Source organism: Dendropsophus ebraccatus, chromosome 13, assembly GCF_027789765.1.
Source record: "Dendropsophus ebraccatus isolate aDenEbr1 chromosome 13, aDenEbr1.pat, whole genome shotgun sequence".
Classification (NCBI taxonomy): Eukaryota; Metazoa; Chordata; class Amphibia; order Anura; family Hylidae; genus Dendropsophus; species Dendropsophus ebraccatus.
The window spans coordinates 55,966,219-55,983,383 of record NC_091466.1 but is presented as its reverse complement, the minus strand read 5'-3'; the positions used below and the strand labels follow the sequence as shown (position 1 = coordinate 55,983,383).

Sequence of the window (17,165 nt, the reverse complement as noted above, 5' to 3'; positions counted from 1 at the left end):
GCCAAGAGGACTTTACCGAAGGTTCCTTCTCCCAGTAAATTGTAGAAGGTGAAGCAGTCCAATGTTAGGGGGACTGTAACAGGTGTGGTCTCTTTAGAGTTGTCAGGGTCTTCTTTGGATGACGGATTCCTGATGTTACTGGGTCCTGGCATTTCAAAGGAACGTTCTTCATTCAGTTTAGATGTTCCTCTCCATTTTGAATTAATGATCCATTCCCAACATGTTTGCAGTTGGGCTAAGAACGGGATCTTGGCACTTTTCTTGGCTTCGTGGTCCTTTTTCGGTCCGTCGTGGTCCTTCTTCGGTCCGTCGTGGTCCTTCTTCGGTCCTTCCTCTTTGGTCTCCTGTTGATGCTTCTCTTCATATCGTGCCATATAGTGCTGGGCATACAGGAACTCCACGCTATGAATCCGGTCACACAATTCCTGATATTCTTCTTCCATGGCTATTTGGCCCACATAGTGCAAGGCACATATGTCATCCATGTTGTTGGTTTGATCACACCATCGTTGGTAGTCCTCTAACGTGGCTTCTTGTTCAGCGTAGTATAGGGCCCTCAGGTCATCCAGGTTGTGGTACTGGTCACACAGTAGTTGGTGCTCCTGCAGTAAGGCTTCCTGTATACGGCTATCTGTTACAAAGGAAAAGAATAGATGTGTGAATTAATAGAAAGAGGTCATATAGGGCATATAGCAGGCTTATTATTACAGAGTGGACACAGAGAGGTAATAATACTACAGAGGAGGCAAAGAGGGGTCCTAATTCCACTGAGGGGACGCAGCATGTCATAATACTACAAAGGGGGCACAGAGGAGATTGTATAGTACAGAGGGGGCTCCGAAGCATCCTATTATTACAGAGGGGGCAGAGACAGCTTTACTACTACACAGAAGGTATAGTGGATCCAAATATCAAAGAGGGGCCCTAGTACTAAAGAGGGGACACAGAGGCATTGTTATAATACAGGTACATCCTAATAACACAGAGGGGGCAAAACAGGTCCCAGTGCTATAAAGGGGGCACAGAGGGGTTATTATACCTCCCAGAGATATATATTAGTGGTATAGGGTTACAGAAAGTTCTTATGTTACAGAGGAGGCACAATGGCTCCTCATATTACAGGGGGGGCAGATAGGGTGTCCTAATACTGTAGATGGAGCACAGGGAATCCTAATACTACAGAAGGCTCACAGAGGGTCCACACACTACACAGGTGGTTCAGAGGTTCCTACGTCTACAAGTGGGTGATGGGGTTAGTGATGCTACAGAGAAGGAAAGCGGAAAACATTACAAATGGGTGTGAAATTCAGTCCCTAGTTTCTGGCCATATGCCATGTACTGCCGCTTTAATGCCCTTTTGTGACCGAGAAAACCACAATGAATTTACACTGCAATACATTACTTTTATTATACATATATTATTATAGTATTGCAGTATATTGTACTAGCTGAGTCTGTTGGGAATGGAAAGTGGAATCTGATTGGTTGCTAGGGGCCACTGAGACAGTATCACTTTCCACCATGTTTGATAAATCTCCCCCAATGTTCTTTATCCTGTATGGTGAACGTGGGGCATGAAAAACATCCACACATCCCACAGTAAAAGTGAAAAAGGACGATAAACTCCCATGGACAGCAGCTTCAGTTTATATTCCTGGGATATAAAAGATGGCCGCCTGCCTCACGCGTCCCTAGGAAGACGAGTAAAACTGATCAACAAGACCCCAAATACTAAAATTACCTAATGGGGTGGGGACAACAAAGGTGAGTGGTTCACAGGACACCATGCAGCTTACAGCCACTACTGGAGGGGGTAACTACTGTGTGGGGGCGCTATTCCCATTAATCAGCCCCACTGTGTGTGTTCTATGGAGCCCTAAGGATGCATGTACAATTCCAGTTGTTGGTCCTACCTGTGGCGTCCATCAGAGGGATGATGATGCTGTGGCTGGAAGATTTCCTCTTCTTACATGTCATCCGGGCCCAGGCACTTTGCAGGCAGGCTAAGACACGGTTCTTTCTTGGCTTCTTGGTTGTAGTTGGCTGCTCCTGACCGTCATCATCATCATCATCTCCTCTGTCCTTGTCTCTCCTCTCGTCCTCTCCATAATTCTTCTCCTTCTCTTCTGTGTCTCCTTCTAGATGATTCCTCTTGTTTTTTGCCTTCATTTTAAGTTGTGGTCAAATCTATATCGATGATCCAATCCAAGTGATGATATCAGTAAGTGAGAGCGATCCCTCCCATGTATCTCTGCTGAGCGGCAGTTATCAACTGATGGAATGTTACCTGTGCAGCTAAGTGTACAATGTCTGTGTGATGTCATAGCCTTTCCTTTGTGATGTCATCAGCTTTCCTTTGTGATGTCAGTGATCAACAGAGTTCCATAGTCTTGTGAGTGAGGAAAGAAATGCACATACAATATGTGGATAATGTGTATAGATAGATAGATATTCTATTATTGGAAAAGAAAAAAATTGATTTGTTCTACATAAAAATAAAGAGGTTCTGTCTCGGTATCATGTTACATAATCTGTGTATCTTATTGTTTAAATGGCCGAAGCAGAAATAGGCCAATAGAATTTGGTTACCCGCTGTTCTCATGTATTTTATGAAGTTATTAAAATCAGGCATTTTTGTTAGAAGTTTTATATTAAGATATATAAAGATTTTTTTCTGCCAATTAATCCCATTTTACTGAGACTGTTCTTCTTACTGACCCCCTATTTATATATACACAATGATGGGGGGCTGTGCTGTGTGTTTCTGTAAATCTTTTACTTACAAACAAATTATTACAACAATTATAATAACAACAATAGTATAAATACCGTATAGCTGTAGGGTGTATAGACAGTATATACAAGTCCACCCAGGTATTAGCTGCTCCAGCCTCATTCTCCCCATACACATCAGTGTAATAACAGCCACATGTGCAAACCACAACCACACTAATAACCCTCCTAACCTCATCTGTGCACAATACCCAACATCACATATACTAACCCCCTGGGCTGCTGGTATCGTCGCACACCAAATAACTGTGCCCACACCCAACACCACACACTAATATACAATAGTGTAGTGCTGTGTGTTACATAGGAGAGTTAAATACAGCAACTAATCTGAGTGTATCACACCAGAGGCCGTCTGGCTTCCCTCATACTCAGTGACGGACATATCACTTGTGCAGCCGCTACGGCTGCACCGGGGCCCCGGGCAACACAGGGGCCCGCCAGGCTTAGACTATGAGCCTCAGCCTAGCGGGCCCCCCCCACTGCCCAGGGCATACATACTGATGTTATATATATATACAGTGCACAGTACCACTTCTCCTGCCCTGTATGCTGGGTGTAACCCTCAGTATATATACAGTGCACAGTACCACTTCTCCTGTCCTTTATGCTGGGTGTAACCCTCAGTATATATACACACAGTGCACAGTACCACTTCCCCTGTCCTGTATGCTGGGTGTAACCCTCAGTATATATACAGTGCACAGTACCACTTCTCCTGCCCTGTATGCTGGGTGTAACCCTCAGTATATATACAGTGCACAGTACCACTTCTCCTGTCCTGTATGCTGGGTGTAACCCTCAGTATATATACACACAGTGCACAGTACCACTTCTCCTGTCCTGTATGCTGGGTGTAACCCTCAGTATATATACACACAGTGCACAGTACCACTTCTTCTGTCCTGTATGCTGGGTGAATAACATGTAATACAAATGAAGCAAACATTCAGAAACAGCAGAATCTGTGATATTATAAGTTCCTGTGCAGTAATGGAGAGGATGGGAAACACAAGGGCGGACAGAGACTGCAGAGAGCATGAAGGAATGAGCAGGCACATACATGCAGCACTCTATGTCTGGGAAGAGAGAGGGGTTACAGCTATGGAGAGATTACCTCCACCGTCCTGTCCCCTGATGTGAGCCCCAGCCTGAAGTGGATCTGCTATGATTTGGAAGGTGAGGGAGACTTCCTGGGTCAGAGTACAGGGCTGTAGACCCCGCTATGCAGACCATGCCCCTCCCCCACTCCCCCTCCCACCCAGTACAGGGAGCTCTTAAACCAAAGCAATGCTCTTAAACCAACTCACAATTTTGAAAAACTGTGAGCTCTTAAACCAAGTTACTCTTAAACCAAGCAACCACTGTGTGTGTGTATGTATATATATATATATATATATATATATATATACAGTCCACAGTACCACTTCTCCTGCCCTTTATGCTGGGTGTAATCCTCAGTATATATATACAGTATATTGTAAATATATTCATTCTCCCTGTTCACATCTGTGTTGGAGGCTCTGTTCTATGTATGGAAAGCATTGATTTTAATGGGTATGCTGAATCCCAACTGTGCCTGTCTGTTTCATGATTCTGATTTGTGATGCAATGCCGTTCTTCGGTTATCCTAAAATTTGAATTATTTCACTTTTTTCCTTTTAGACCCAGGCTTGGGGCTACGCTGCACAAGGTTGTCATGGCTGGAGCACTGTATCTCCTCTTTTCCGGGATGGAAGGAGTTCTACGTGTAACAGACAGGGGTAAGTATATGAAAGGGGGTTATCCAGGCTTAGAAAAACATGGCTGCACCTCACCTATTCTCAGCTTGGGTGTTTTGTAGCTCAGTTTCATTTAAGTGAATGGAGCTGAATAGTAATACCACACACAACTTGAGGACAGGGGTGGTGCTGTTTTTGCAAGAAAGTAGCTGTGTTTTTTTTCTAATCCTGGATAATCCCTTTAAGAATGTGCTGAATGCTGTGGCACTGTGATCTGCTTGTGAGTGAATCCTGAAGACTTCATGTGTTACTGACATGCTTCACCAATGAGCAGTACTGGTGTACATCATATGCTAAAGGGAAGACTAGAACCTCATTGAAGATCCAGTAATAGAATAGATGCAGAGTGATAAAATACACAGTAATTTGAATAATCTGTTTTCATTCTCCTTTTCTGCTAACATTTAGTGTGTGATAAGTGGCGTGTGCTGTGTCATCACTACTATCTGCATGTAGCCTGGCCCATAACATTAACACATTGTCATCTGCCTCTCTCTGCTCCAGCATTACCTCTATACAATGGCACTCATTGCAAATCTCAGCCTGTCATTTATTGATGCCTGTATTCTTTTTTGGATATCCTTTAAGTTGATGTATTACTTGTGTTGCGGCTTTACCATTTCATTAATGTGCACCATCTGCTGTTAGACATCAACCTGGCCTTTTCTGCAATGTCTGATCAGTTTCTGGCTAGCGGGCTGCTAACAGCTGGCACCCCCTCTGATTACCGGTTCGGTAGCATACACAATAACCGCTATTGGAAAGAGTCTGCGCTGTACATTATGAATGGCCACTCTGGATTACTAAAGCTCAGTTCCCGTTTACTTCATTGGGAGCTGAGCTGTGATGATAAATGTAATTCTATTTATATAGCGCCAACATATTCCATAGCACTTCTGTGGGTGCATACATAGACAGAATCAGACGTTATCTACATAAACATGTAACTATCAAGTCAGACGTGAGGAGTGAGAGATTACAGCCTATGAGGTAACCCCTGCACAGTCTTTATATAATGGAAGCAGCCCGTTGCTTACGCCACCCTTGACTATGTTCGATTGGCTGATTTGCCGGGGTGTCGACACTGTGCTTATCAGCCACTAAATGGGTTGTCCAGACATAGAAAAACATGGCAGCTCTCTTCCAGAATCGGCGCCACTCTTTAATCTGGTTGTGGGTTTTGCAGCTCAGTTCTATTGACGTAAATGGAGCTGAGGTGTAAGACCACACACAACATGAGGACGTGTGGTGCTGTTTAGGCAAGAAAGAATCCTGGATAACCCCCTTTAGTGGCCTGTCCTGACAATAAGCCATCAATGTAAAAGTCTCGGTGATGCGGCCTCCATGGACTGGAATTGCTTTTCCAGCACTTGCCCCAGATCATCAATCAAATTCTAGGGGATTTGGAGGCCAAGTTAAAGGGTTATTCCCATTTCACCAAGTATAGTTATGCTTGTAGGACTGATTAAGTTAAATATTTTTGTAAATACGTTACTTTACTCCTGATATACTGCTTTCCCTCTCATTGTTGACAGTATCTAGTCTACCGACCACCACTCTGCTCTTAAAGCAGTGTGGTATGGCAGGTGTAGGGGTGTGTGTGTATATATAGCTAGAATGTAGATATGTAGTGTGTGTGTATGTATAATATATATATATATATATATATTTATATATATATATATTTTATATTATATGTGTGTGTATATACTGTATAATGTATAAGCTGTCAACAATTGGAGGGAAACTGATATTGGCCTGTTCAGCCAATAATCTTCCCATGTGATAACTGAATATTAACATATGTTGGGATATAACACATCCTGCAACACACTAGAAGGCTTCTATTTGAGAACACATCTGCCTTTTGTGCTTTGTGTATGTGTATAGTTATGTTTTCAGTGCCTCATTTTACCCTCATGTTCACTATTTTACCTATATATTTGCTCTGTTATGTCACATATTTTTATAAACCACTTCTGCTCATTGGGTGACTGCACTTTCACAATCCGCTGCTGTTTTGCTGTTTTTTTTTTTTTTTTCCCCTCTTTTCCAGCTATAAAGCAGTGTAGAGTATCTGTATGTCTCTCCATTGTTCTTACTTCTGTCCTCCCCTCCCGGTTTAGGCGCAGTCTGATCTGTCCTCCCTGGCTTTCATTCCTCTGGCTTTTCTTGATACTGCCTTGTGCTGGTGGATATCCTTCCTTTGATGGTTTTTGTTTTGTATCCCAAAGTTGCTTTTATTTATTTTTATTTATTTATTTTTATTTATTTTTTTGCACCTTGAGGTCAGTATAGCATAAAGGCAGTGGGCACAGCATGGATGAGCAGGTGATCTGACAAATCGCCTTTTATATATTTTACAGTATATCATCTCTTTATTTTTAGTTCCATGCATTAGATGTACGTCTGCAGATTTTTTTTATTTTTTTTTTTGTTACAGGTATTTTATACTTTTACCCGTGTCATCAGAAAATGATGTATTTTTTTTTAAGTTCAAAATGTTTTTGAAGAATTTTTGGTAATTTTTTTTACATTTTTCCCTTTATCCTGAAATATTGCAATTTTCATTTTGGCCACTAGGCCTATAACTAATGAGACTTCCTGTTCTGTACAGATAATTTCCCAGCAGTGCCCTCCATATCTTAGACTGGAGTACTGGAGGTGACACCAGTATATAGACATTATAGACAGGAGTACAGTGAGAGAAGACCTGTATATAGATAGTTATATACAATAGCTGCTGCTCCTCCTCCGTGTACAGCGATCTCTATAAAGGTCACTGCACATGCTTAGAAGCCTTTTTCTTATTCATCTGCGCGAATGCATAACTACATACTCTCGGACATCCAATCGCTGCTGGCCATGTAAGACACACCCCTTTGACAGTGGGGGAATGGTTAGACACTATTGTCAATTTATTCATCATAGGTTAAATAATGGTGAAAGAGTGAGTGACAGCTCTTTTTATATGCAAACTTGCACACGGATTGCTGTCAGTCACTGAGTAGGACCGCCCACTTGACTACTCGGCCAAGAATTAGCAAAGATTTACATGAATAACTATGAAAAACTATAACGATCTGCCTAGCAAATCCCGCTGTATACAGTATGCCCACCCCCTGTACTGCATACTTTGATACGAACATACAGTGTACAGGGGGGATGAGGTGCTGTTCTGTGTCACCATCGCTGTCACTGCCAATGTCACCGCTTACTGCTGCCACTTAATAGACGTCAATGTATAAACAAAAAAGTAACACCTATTTTAATGAAGTTATGTTACAAAGTAATATATATTTATTATACCAGTGTTTTAAAGCGACTCTGTACCCACAATCTGACCCTCCCCAATCGCTTGTACCGTCAAATAGCTGCTTTTAATCCAAGATCTGTCCTGGGGTCCGTTCGGCAGGTGATACAGTTATTATTCTAAAGAACAACTTTTAGGGTGCAGTTTACATGTACAGGATCCACAGCAGATTTGATGCTGTATTCAGTTATTTAGATCAAATCTGCTGTGGATCCCCACCATCAAATATTCTGCGATACAGTATGTGGTAAGCTATCCTTAAACTTGCAGCCCTGTGGGAAACTGGCATTGCCTAGAGAGCCCATGCCCTCCACCTGCACCGCCTCTGTCTCTCCTCCCCATTAGGAACGCCCCTGGGTAGGATTTCTCCTATTCATCACTTGTCTGAACACTGCACATGGCCCTTAACAATCCAGCACATGTGCAGTGTTCAGTCAAATTATGAATGGGAGAAATCCTGCCCTGGGGCATATCTAATGGTGAAGAGGCTGGGGAGGTGTCACAGGCCTAGGGCGCACACACTCTAGGCCACTCCAATTTGACACAGGACTGCAAGTTTAAAAGTTGTGTTTTTTTTTTGGACAATAACTGCATCACCTGCCGAACGGGACCCCAGGACAGATCTTAAAAGCAGCTTTCCAATGGTACAAGTGGTTTGGAGGGGGCAGATTGTGGGTACAAAGTCGCTTTTAAAAAGTTTCTCTCTGGAGTACCCCTTTAACATAGTAAATAACTAAGAACATTGTCATGCTTCTACAGCAGATGTCAGTGTTGCTGTCTATGGTGCTACTGGCTCATTGTCTGAACTTAAAGGGTTTCTCTCTATGTACTCTCCCACCTGATCTAACACTGGGCCTATAGAGATGAATGTTCGAGGGCTGTTACATACTCCTGCCCAGCATGTTGTGTCTCTCTATGCACCATCAGATCCAGCAGGAGAATACAGCTAGACTCCTTTAATTGCTCATACATTGACCAGACAATTTTGCAAAAGTAAACTATAGCGCCCTCTTATGTTAGAATAGCCAGCTCTTTAGAAATGTCACTAGCACAAATGTTTCTGCATTTCCTTAACCTACTGGCACATCTTCATAAGCCTAACTCAGACCATGAAGCTGCTGACGCTGAGAAGGAACGTGGTCAAGCTGTCTCTGTACAGACACTTCACAAACACCCTGATCCTGGCTGTAGTAGGTATGTGTGTTCATCTGCTTATTGCTAATGTATGGAACCACAGAGAGAACCGAGATCCTGCTCATAGTGTCTGAAAACGTGACTGAAAAAGGGGGCCATTTGGTTACTGTATGCATTATAATAAATGGCAGTCCATTGCAAGTCTACAGAATGTAAGGGACTGATTAGCAGCCTAGTTATAATTCCCTGCACAGTTAGTAACTGACCGCATTACTTTGCATGGAAAACTGTTGACGGGGTTGTAGTGTTGACCTCTTACAGAACTCTCGGCATCATAATTTATGATGATGCCGGGAGCTCTGTAACAGCTTAAGTTCTATGCTGCTGAACTGACACAGCTGTCAATACAGGGGAATGGAGCTTTAACTGTTTTGGAGCTCCCGGGATAAGAATAAATATATGATGCCGAGACTTCCGTAAGAGGTCCAGAGGTGAGTCTGTGATGGATAGTCAGCTTACGGACAATATAATATATCACGGACGTGTGAATGCAGCTCAAGAGTTCAGATCAGCAGTGAACTTTTTCTATTTCTCTTTTAGCATCAATCATATTTATCATCTGGACCACAATGAAGTTCCGCTTTGTCGACTGTCAGTCGGTGAGTTTTGATGCTAATGATAGGCGTGTAAAAGGATTATATAATTTCGGTAGTGTATGACTAATAGCTGACAGGTCCTCTTTAAGTAGCAATGCTGAAGCAGACCTCAATTGATACTGTTATTTCTTTGACTAAATTGATTATTGGGTTACTATTCACCTTGTCAGTTGTCGCTTAACCCCGGCACTATGCAATCAGATCTGAAGGCGTAATGCTGCGTAAGGTAAACTTGCTAATGTTATCTAATATTAAAATGTCCCTGTCCTTTAAAGAAAAAAAAAACGTTTGACGTGTCGAAGATACGTATCAAAGTGTTAGTCCCTTGATGTATGAGTGTTCAGACCCTCACCAGTTTCTGAAATGAGCTGGGAGAAGCACATGGTTGTGCGCTTCACTCTTCAGCTCGCTATGAGCTCCATCTCACTGCACACTCCGTTATTAACCTTTTGAATCTTGTCTTATGCAGTGAGACAAAATCACAATGAGCCATGTAGTGAAGCGCATAACCTCGCCCTTTCCCCACTCAGACACTAACTGATCAGAATTTTTGACATCTTTTTCCTAATGACAGTGACACTTTATGTTTGATGTAAACCTATGGGGGTTGCAATACAACGCTGTATGTAACTGATCAGAGAGACACTCTAGTGGGCATAGAGCGTTCATACATGAACTATCACTAGGCCCCTATTAAGTATAGTACGCAGAGGTAGCCTTACTAACCTGCTGTAATACAAATGTCAGCATTTATAGTTTTGTGACTTTTGCTCCATTGTTTGTAGAGATGGATAAATATTGTATAATTAAAGTTGCAATTTGTAATGTGTATATATATTTTTGGGCAGGATTGGCGGGAGCTGTGGGTGGATGATGCCATTTGGCGCCTGTTGTTCTCTATGATCTTGTTTGTTATCATGGTTCTGTGGAGGCCGTCGGCAAACAATCAGAGGTGTGTATGACCAAATGACAGACTGCAGGAAAAGGAAACGGGAGGTTAAAAAAATGAACTGTTTGTAGACCTATCAGGTGTCTGTTTTAGTAAATATTCTAGTAAAAAAAAAAAATCTCTTCAGCCTGTTTACCTTTGAGGGCATACATAATGTTGCATAACTTTAGGGTAGTGTTCACACTGGAGATATTTTGCGCCTATGCAGAATGAGCACTGAATCCATGTAGAATCGTTCTTTCAGCATAGTGGCAGGATTTGCACCTTTTCTGCATTTTGGGCATAAAAGGCCTTGTGGTCCATCGAGTTTTTATCTAAGAATAAATATGTTTATCCTAGGCAGGTTTACTTTCACTTTAATTTACCATCCACATCTGCTGAAGGTTTGCTCCAAGTACTAAAGTACTCAGTCATTAAAATAATAAATGTTTGCATCCTTATATTCTCCCAATAACCTCAGAATGGCTAGATTTTACATTTTTAAAGGGGTTATCCAGAATTAGAAAACAATGTAGCAACCTACTTGCAAAAACTGCAAACAGATCACTGATCTCAGGGAGATCAGCCAAAGAGGACACTGTTTAACCCCTTAAGGACAGAGCCAATTTCGATTTTTGTGTTTTCGGTTTTTCCTCCTTGTGCTTAAAAGGCCATAGCACTTGCATTTTTCCACCTAGAGACCCACATGAGCCCTTATTTTTTGCGTCACTAATTGTACTTTGCAATGACAGGCTGAATTTTTGCATAAAGTGCACTGCGAAACCAGAAAAAAATTCAAAGTGTGGTGAAATTGAAAAAAAAAAAAAACGCATTTCGTTTATTTGGGGGAAATGTGTTTTTACGCCATTCGCCCTGGGGTAAAACTGACTTGTTATATATGTTCCTCAAGTCGTTACGATTAAAACGATATATAACATGTATAACTTTGTATCTGATGGCCTGTAAAAAATTTAAACCATTGTCAACAATTATACGTCACTTAAAACCGCTCCATTCCCAGGCTTATAGCGCTTTTATCCTTTGGTCTATGGGGCTGTGTGAGGTGTCATTTTTTGCGCCATGATGTGCTCTTTCTATCGGTCTTACTGTATTAGCGGGCACGGCGATCGGACCGTGCCCGCTAATACCAGCGGTCCCGGGCTACAAGTGGCACCCGGGACCGCCGCGGTTCAGAGCGGGGTCGCCGCGCGGCCCCGCTCTGAACTCCCTTACCGGCATCAGGGCGTAAATTTACGCCCGATGTCGTTAAGGGGTTAAGAGACTGCTGTTTTAAAGCACTCAATACAGTGAAATCCTAGGTGCATTGCCCCCTGGGAAACATCAATATGCAAAATAGTCTGCAGAGGCTCAGTTAAGAGTCTCAAAACATGGGACTAGCCAGATATCCCTCCAGGGAAGGACCTGGCAAAGGGGTGGCTCCTGTAGGGAGACCACCAAACCACCATATTAAGTGGCCCCTTCAGTCAAAGTACAACTCAGTTATTAGTCTGATGATATGACCTGGAAAATATCAAAGCCAGGTATCCATCCACAGACGGCTGTTTCGGGGAGTTTCCCCTCATCAGTGCGGCGTAGGATCCTGGCTAGGTGGGAGCAATGCCTATTAGACCAATACGGCAAACATATCACTGAACTCAGGGAGACTAGCCAAAGAAGACACTGTCGGCTGCTCAATACAGTTAAGTCTTAGGTGCATTTTACCCCTGTAAAAACAGCACCAGCCCTGTCCTCAGGTTGTGTGTGGTATTACAATTCAGCTACGTTCACTTCAGTGGAACTGAGCTGCAAAACCCACACCCAACCTGAGCACAGGACAGTTGGTGTTTTTGGAAGAAGGCGGCCATGTTTTTTAAAGCCTGAATATCCCCTTTAATTGGGTGTTACCAGTTGCACTGTGCGGTTTTCGTCTAATAGGCATTTCTTTGTTGCTGAAGAGTTTGGATTCTGAACATTGGATATCACCTGTAGGTGTTTAAAGGCTAACACACCCCTTCCTCCACAATGACTAATATCATCCATGTTTGGGTATCCTCTCTTTTACCAAGTTTCCTTACCCCTACACAGTCACTTTTTTCCAGTTTGTAGAAGTTGGTGTGTTTTTAGTGTTTTCTAGAAATTCTCTGTGGCTGTATAGTAGACTGTATTCCTCATGACTGTTTTCCCTTTCCTCAAGGTTTGCCTTTTCACCACTTAATGAAGAAGATGATGATGAAGATGATGAACAAAAAGAACCTATGCTAAAAGAGAGCTTCGGTATGACTTAATGTATATCTGAACAGTCATAATTTGCTATATATGTTCTTGCTTATATGGTCACTAACTTAGCTGCTGGTTTGCATATTTTTTCTGTTCTCAATGTGAACTACTTTAAAGGGAACCAATCAGTCCAGTCAGGATGATATGGTTCCCTGAACTGCTGTATACAGCTCCTGCAGCAGCCGCAGTACTTACGGCTGCAGCAGTAGCTGTATACCCGAAAAAAGGACTTTAATCCCCCGGACGCGTGACAGGCAGTGGTGGGGAAGTAGTCATCTGGGCGGCTCCCAGCCCATATCTAGCCACCGCTCTGCTTGTCAGGGCGCTCGGAGGGATGATTTACAGGCAGAGAGGCCAGTAAAGGCCTGTCATTCATCCCCTCGGAGCGTGCTGACAGGCAGAGAGTGGTGACTAGATACGGACGGGGAGCAGCCCAGATGACTACTTCCCCGCCGCTGCCTGTCACGCGCCCGGGGGATTAAAGTTCTTTCTTGGGGGCATGCCGTGGCTGCTGCAGGAATTGTATACAGCTGTTCAGGGAACCATATCAGCCCAATAGACCTGGAAATTCCATATGCAGTAAAGTGGGTGACACATAAAATAAAGTGACCTGCCGCATGAATGTCAGATCTGTTACATGTCACTTTTGAGGTCTGATATATAAAGGTTTTTGCTGACTTTACTCTGTATGAATGAAAAGATGCAAACTTACTTTTTTTTAAATTATTTTGATAAATTGCATAAGATTAAAATATATAAACTGACTTTGTGGCGGTTTAAGACTCTCCCATATTTTTTGGGTCCTAAGTAATTTACTGCCTCTGATTAGCCAAGAACAAAGATAAATCCCTGCCATTGACACCGTTGTTTTTTTTGTATTCTATAGAAGGAATGAAAATGAGAAGCTCCAAGCCAGAAACAAATGGAAATGTGAAGGTTACTAAAGCTGTAAGTACGCATGACGCTTGAATCAAGAGAAACCATCAAGAGCCAAAATAGGAAAAACTTTGATCAGTTGTAAAAAATGTTCATAGGTTTTGTCACGGAGCTGTACTGTGTGTGTGTGTGTGTGTGTGTGTGTGTGTGTGTGTGTGGTTCAGTCAAGGATCACTCAAAAATAGCATTCAAAAATACCTATAATGCTAACGTGCTGCTACATCACTCAGCACACTTCTGAAACATAATCATGTAGCCCAAGTCCCTGCCAGTTCACACAGAGCAAAAGCAGCGCCTATGGGAAAGCTTGCGCATCTCCGATTCCTTTGCTTTTTGCTCAAAGAATTTACCTTTCAATTTTTTGAGCGTAAATTACAAAAGCGGAGGCAGGCGAGCGAGCTCACCTATTGACACACTGTGTGAGACTGAGGCAGGCGGGATTCCGCAGAGGAGAGTTCTGCTGCTTTTGCGCCATGTAAACTGGCCCACACTTTATGTAACTAAGGCCCAACTGGGTGTCTTCCTTTCAGCAAGTAGTCACGGTCACCAGGCGTGTCAGCGCTGTAATCACGCCCCTCTGGACACGATTTAAATCGATGTGATCTCCATGACGTCACTGAAAGGCGGGCTTTCTCGTCACCCAGGCGCGAAGGCTCATCTCTTGGTGACATCATGGAGATTACAGCTCTTTGAATAACTCCTAGGGGAGCGTGATTACAGCGCTGACACATCTGGTGGCCATGACTACTTGCTGAAAGGAAGACACCCCAATGACTAGTTGGGCCTCATTTACATAGAGCGCAGGACTTTATAAATGTAAGTTTGCAGGTTATACCGGGCAGAGACACGGCTACTTGAATATGTTTCGGAAGTGTGCTGGGTGATGTAGCATGACCTGTGGTCATAGTATCAGAGCCACTTTAATGATCTGAAAGGGTTTACACTGCCTTGTGAAATGATATTTCAGTTTAAGAATCCCTTGTGTTTTCTATAGGAGGAGGATTTGAAGTGGGTAGAAGAGAACATACCTTCATCTGTTACTGATGTGTGAGTATTTCTAGTTTACAATAAATGTAAGGTTGATACGTGTTTCCAGCTTTGCCTGCGTTAGATGAACTTTTAACATCCATTCTGTAGAGCCTCCCCCCAAGAAAAGAGCGGCAGTGATGCATGCACACTGGTGCCCCATTAATTCTGTAGGAGAGCTGAGTACAATACTCTGCTGTCTCTGGCACTCCCATGAAGAATTGACCACAGTGTGCAGGAAAAAGCTGGATCCAGTCCTGGAAAACTGGGAACCTGTCAGCTGGGATGACTGTGCCGAGCCCGCCCGACCCCCTGGTGGAGCCCCAGATACTTACCCTTTCCTGCAAGTCTTGCTCCTGGACCCAGTCCCGCGACGGAGATCTCGCCGTCAAAAGCCATGTGTGCGCTCAGCAGAGATGAGTCCGATGCCCATAGAGTATGTCGGCTCCGTTCATTCTCTACGGGCATCGGACTCATCTCAGGTAATTAGCATACAGCGCGTGCACGGCTTGGGGCGCTGATATCTCCGTCCGAGGACCAGGTCCAAGAGCGAGACTTGCAGGAAAGGGGAGGTATCTGGGGCTCGGCGTTGTCCTCCCGGGTGACAGGTCCTCTTTAAACATTACAAGCAGTGGAGCCATCCTGATTGAGTTTGTTTATTTTATAGGATTATATAATACTCTTTAAAGGCATAGTGCGGCGCTAAACAATTATTCACAAAATAACACACATTACAAAGTTATACAACTTTGTAATGTATGTTATGTATGTGAATGGCCCCCTTCCCCGTGTTTCCCCCCCCACCCACGCGAGACCCGGGAGTGTGGTGTATTATACTCACCGCATCTCGTGTCGACCCTCGTCTGGCATCTTGGGACAATGATGTCATCTTCGAGAGGCCAACCGAACCACTCCATCCGTCCCTCATGCCGACCCCCCTCTGCCGCATCATAACTGTGCTCAGCCGCGATTGGCTGAGCACAGTTATTCTCAGCCAATCGCGGCTGAGCTGCTGATGACGCAGCATAGGGGGGCCAGCATGAGGGATGGATGGAGCGGTTCGGCCGGCCTCCCGAAGACTGTCATTGTCCCAAGATGGCGGACGGGGGTCGACACGAGATGTGGTGAGTATAATGCACCACACTTCCGGGTCTAGCGTGGGTGGGGGGAAACACGGGGAAGGGGGCCATTCACATACATAACATACATTACAAAGTTGTATAACTTTGTAATGTGTTATTTTGTGAATAATTGTTTAGCGCCGCACTACCCCTTTAAAGCAAACCGAGATCTGCATGACTTGTAATGTACTGTAGAATAGATCCATATTCCCTGGGGGATAGCTTCACGAACTCCGATGCACAAAGCAGATAGTTGTGCAGAAGTGTACCAGTAGGAATCCAGTGTAACCTCTTGTGAATGACTGTTTTGTGCTTTACTTGCAGAGCTCTCCCCGCGTTATTGGATTCAGACGAGGTCAGTATCTTCCATTTATATATCTGGCTGCAAAAGCAGAACTCATGGCAGTCATGTGCTCGGCTTTTGAGAGACATCCCGCCCTTACCATAGGGAACTGAAACGAATCATCCTGTAACTCATTTCTACTTATTCATATTCAACTTGTTAGGCTCAAAATAAGTTTGAGGAACTTTTAAAAAAAATTCACAAAGTCTATTTTTTTTTTTTATTAGGAGAGGATGATCACGCATTTTGAAAGGTCTAAGATGGAGTGAAGACATGGAATGATGTTAGACGCAACAGACGGGTTGCTGGATGGGACAGCATACTGGATATTACAGAATAGCTGGCCACTATTGAAGGAAAAGACTTCCCTCGGAACTAATCCTTCACCTTTCAAATCCTGATTATTTTAACAAGGTCAAAGCGGCTGCCCCATCTATATAACACTGTTCTCTGGAGCAAGAAACAAGATCCTCGCCCAATGTCTTGCAAGTGAAAATCCTTTAAAATCTCCGGTGTGGACAAGAGTGATGTCTGGACTGGAACCGACAAGTCTTTACAGAACTTGCACTTTAGTTACATGTGTTCTTGATTTAATTTAAAAGAAGAGGGAGAGAAAAAAATCTAAGACTTGCCGCACTATCATTGTGTATAGGCGGCTAGCTGATTTTTTGGGTGATCTTTTATGTGGGGTATTTGTACATTTTTATTCTTTTTCTGGGTTATTCAGTTTACAAAACTCATGCTTACAATTTTACTTTTAACCGTTTCCTTCAGCATCCAAAGAATCATTGTAATCCTGACAGCTGGGTGTTTACTCGGACTATAAGGATGGGTTCAGACTACGGAATTCTCGGGGA

At 43.3% G+C, this 17,165-nt stretch overlaps 2 protein-coding genes across 4 annotated transcripts in view; one reads left to right on the top strand and one right to left on the bottom strand.

The window, feature by feature from the left end:
• LOC138770582 (uncharacterized) overlaps nucleotides 1-2,248 on the bottom strand; it is a 52,697-nt gene extending 50,449 nt beyond the window's left edge. Inside the window, exons 1-2 of the mRNA XM_069949686.1 lie at nucleotides 1,914-2,248; nucleotides 355-631 (exon numbers count right to left, since the gene is read on the bottom strand). Of these exons, the coding sequence (XP_069805787.1) occupies nucleotides 355-631; nucleotides 1,914-2,169 (533 nt within the window). The 5' untranslated portion in view covers nucleotides 2,170-2,248. The remainder of the gene's footprint in view (nucleotides 1-354; nucleotides 632-1,913) is intronic.
• Nucleotides 2,249-4,792: 2,544 nt separating this feature from the next.
• On the top strand, nucleotides 4,793-17,165 carry LOC138770842 (transmembrane protein 87A-like). 3 transcript variants are annotated; one of them, XM_069950097.1, is made up of 9 exons: nucleotides 4,793-5,152; nucleotides 8,975-9,081; nucleotides 9,622-9,680; nucleotides 10,526-10,629; nucleotides 12,800-12,879; nucleotides 13,769-13,830; nucleotides 14,813-14,865; nucleotides 16,290-16,320; nucleotides 16,536-17,165. In XM_069950097.1, the coding sequence occupies exons 1-9, from the start codon at nucleotides 5,094-5,096 to the stop codon at nucleotides 16,575-16,577; spliced, it is 597 nt and encodes a 198-aa protein (XP_069806198.1). In that variant the 5' UTR covers nucleotides 4,793-5,093; the 3' UTR covers nucleotides 16,578-17,165. The 3 variants fall into 3 exon arrangements, with proteins under 3 accessions (XP_069806198.1, XP_069806199.1, XP_069806200.1); XM_069950098.1 differs by lacking the exon at nucleotides 4,793-5,152 and adding an exon at nucleotides 6,663-6,797 and having other exon boundaries at nucleotides 8,984-9,081; XM_069950099.1 differs by lacking the exon at nucleotides 4,793-5,152 and adding an exon at nucleotides 6,666-6,771.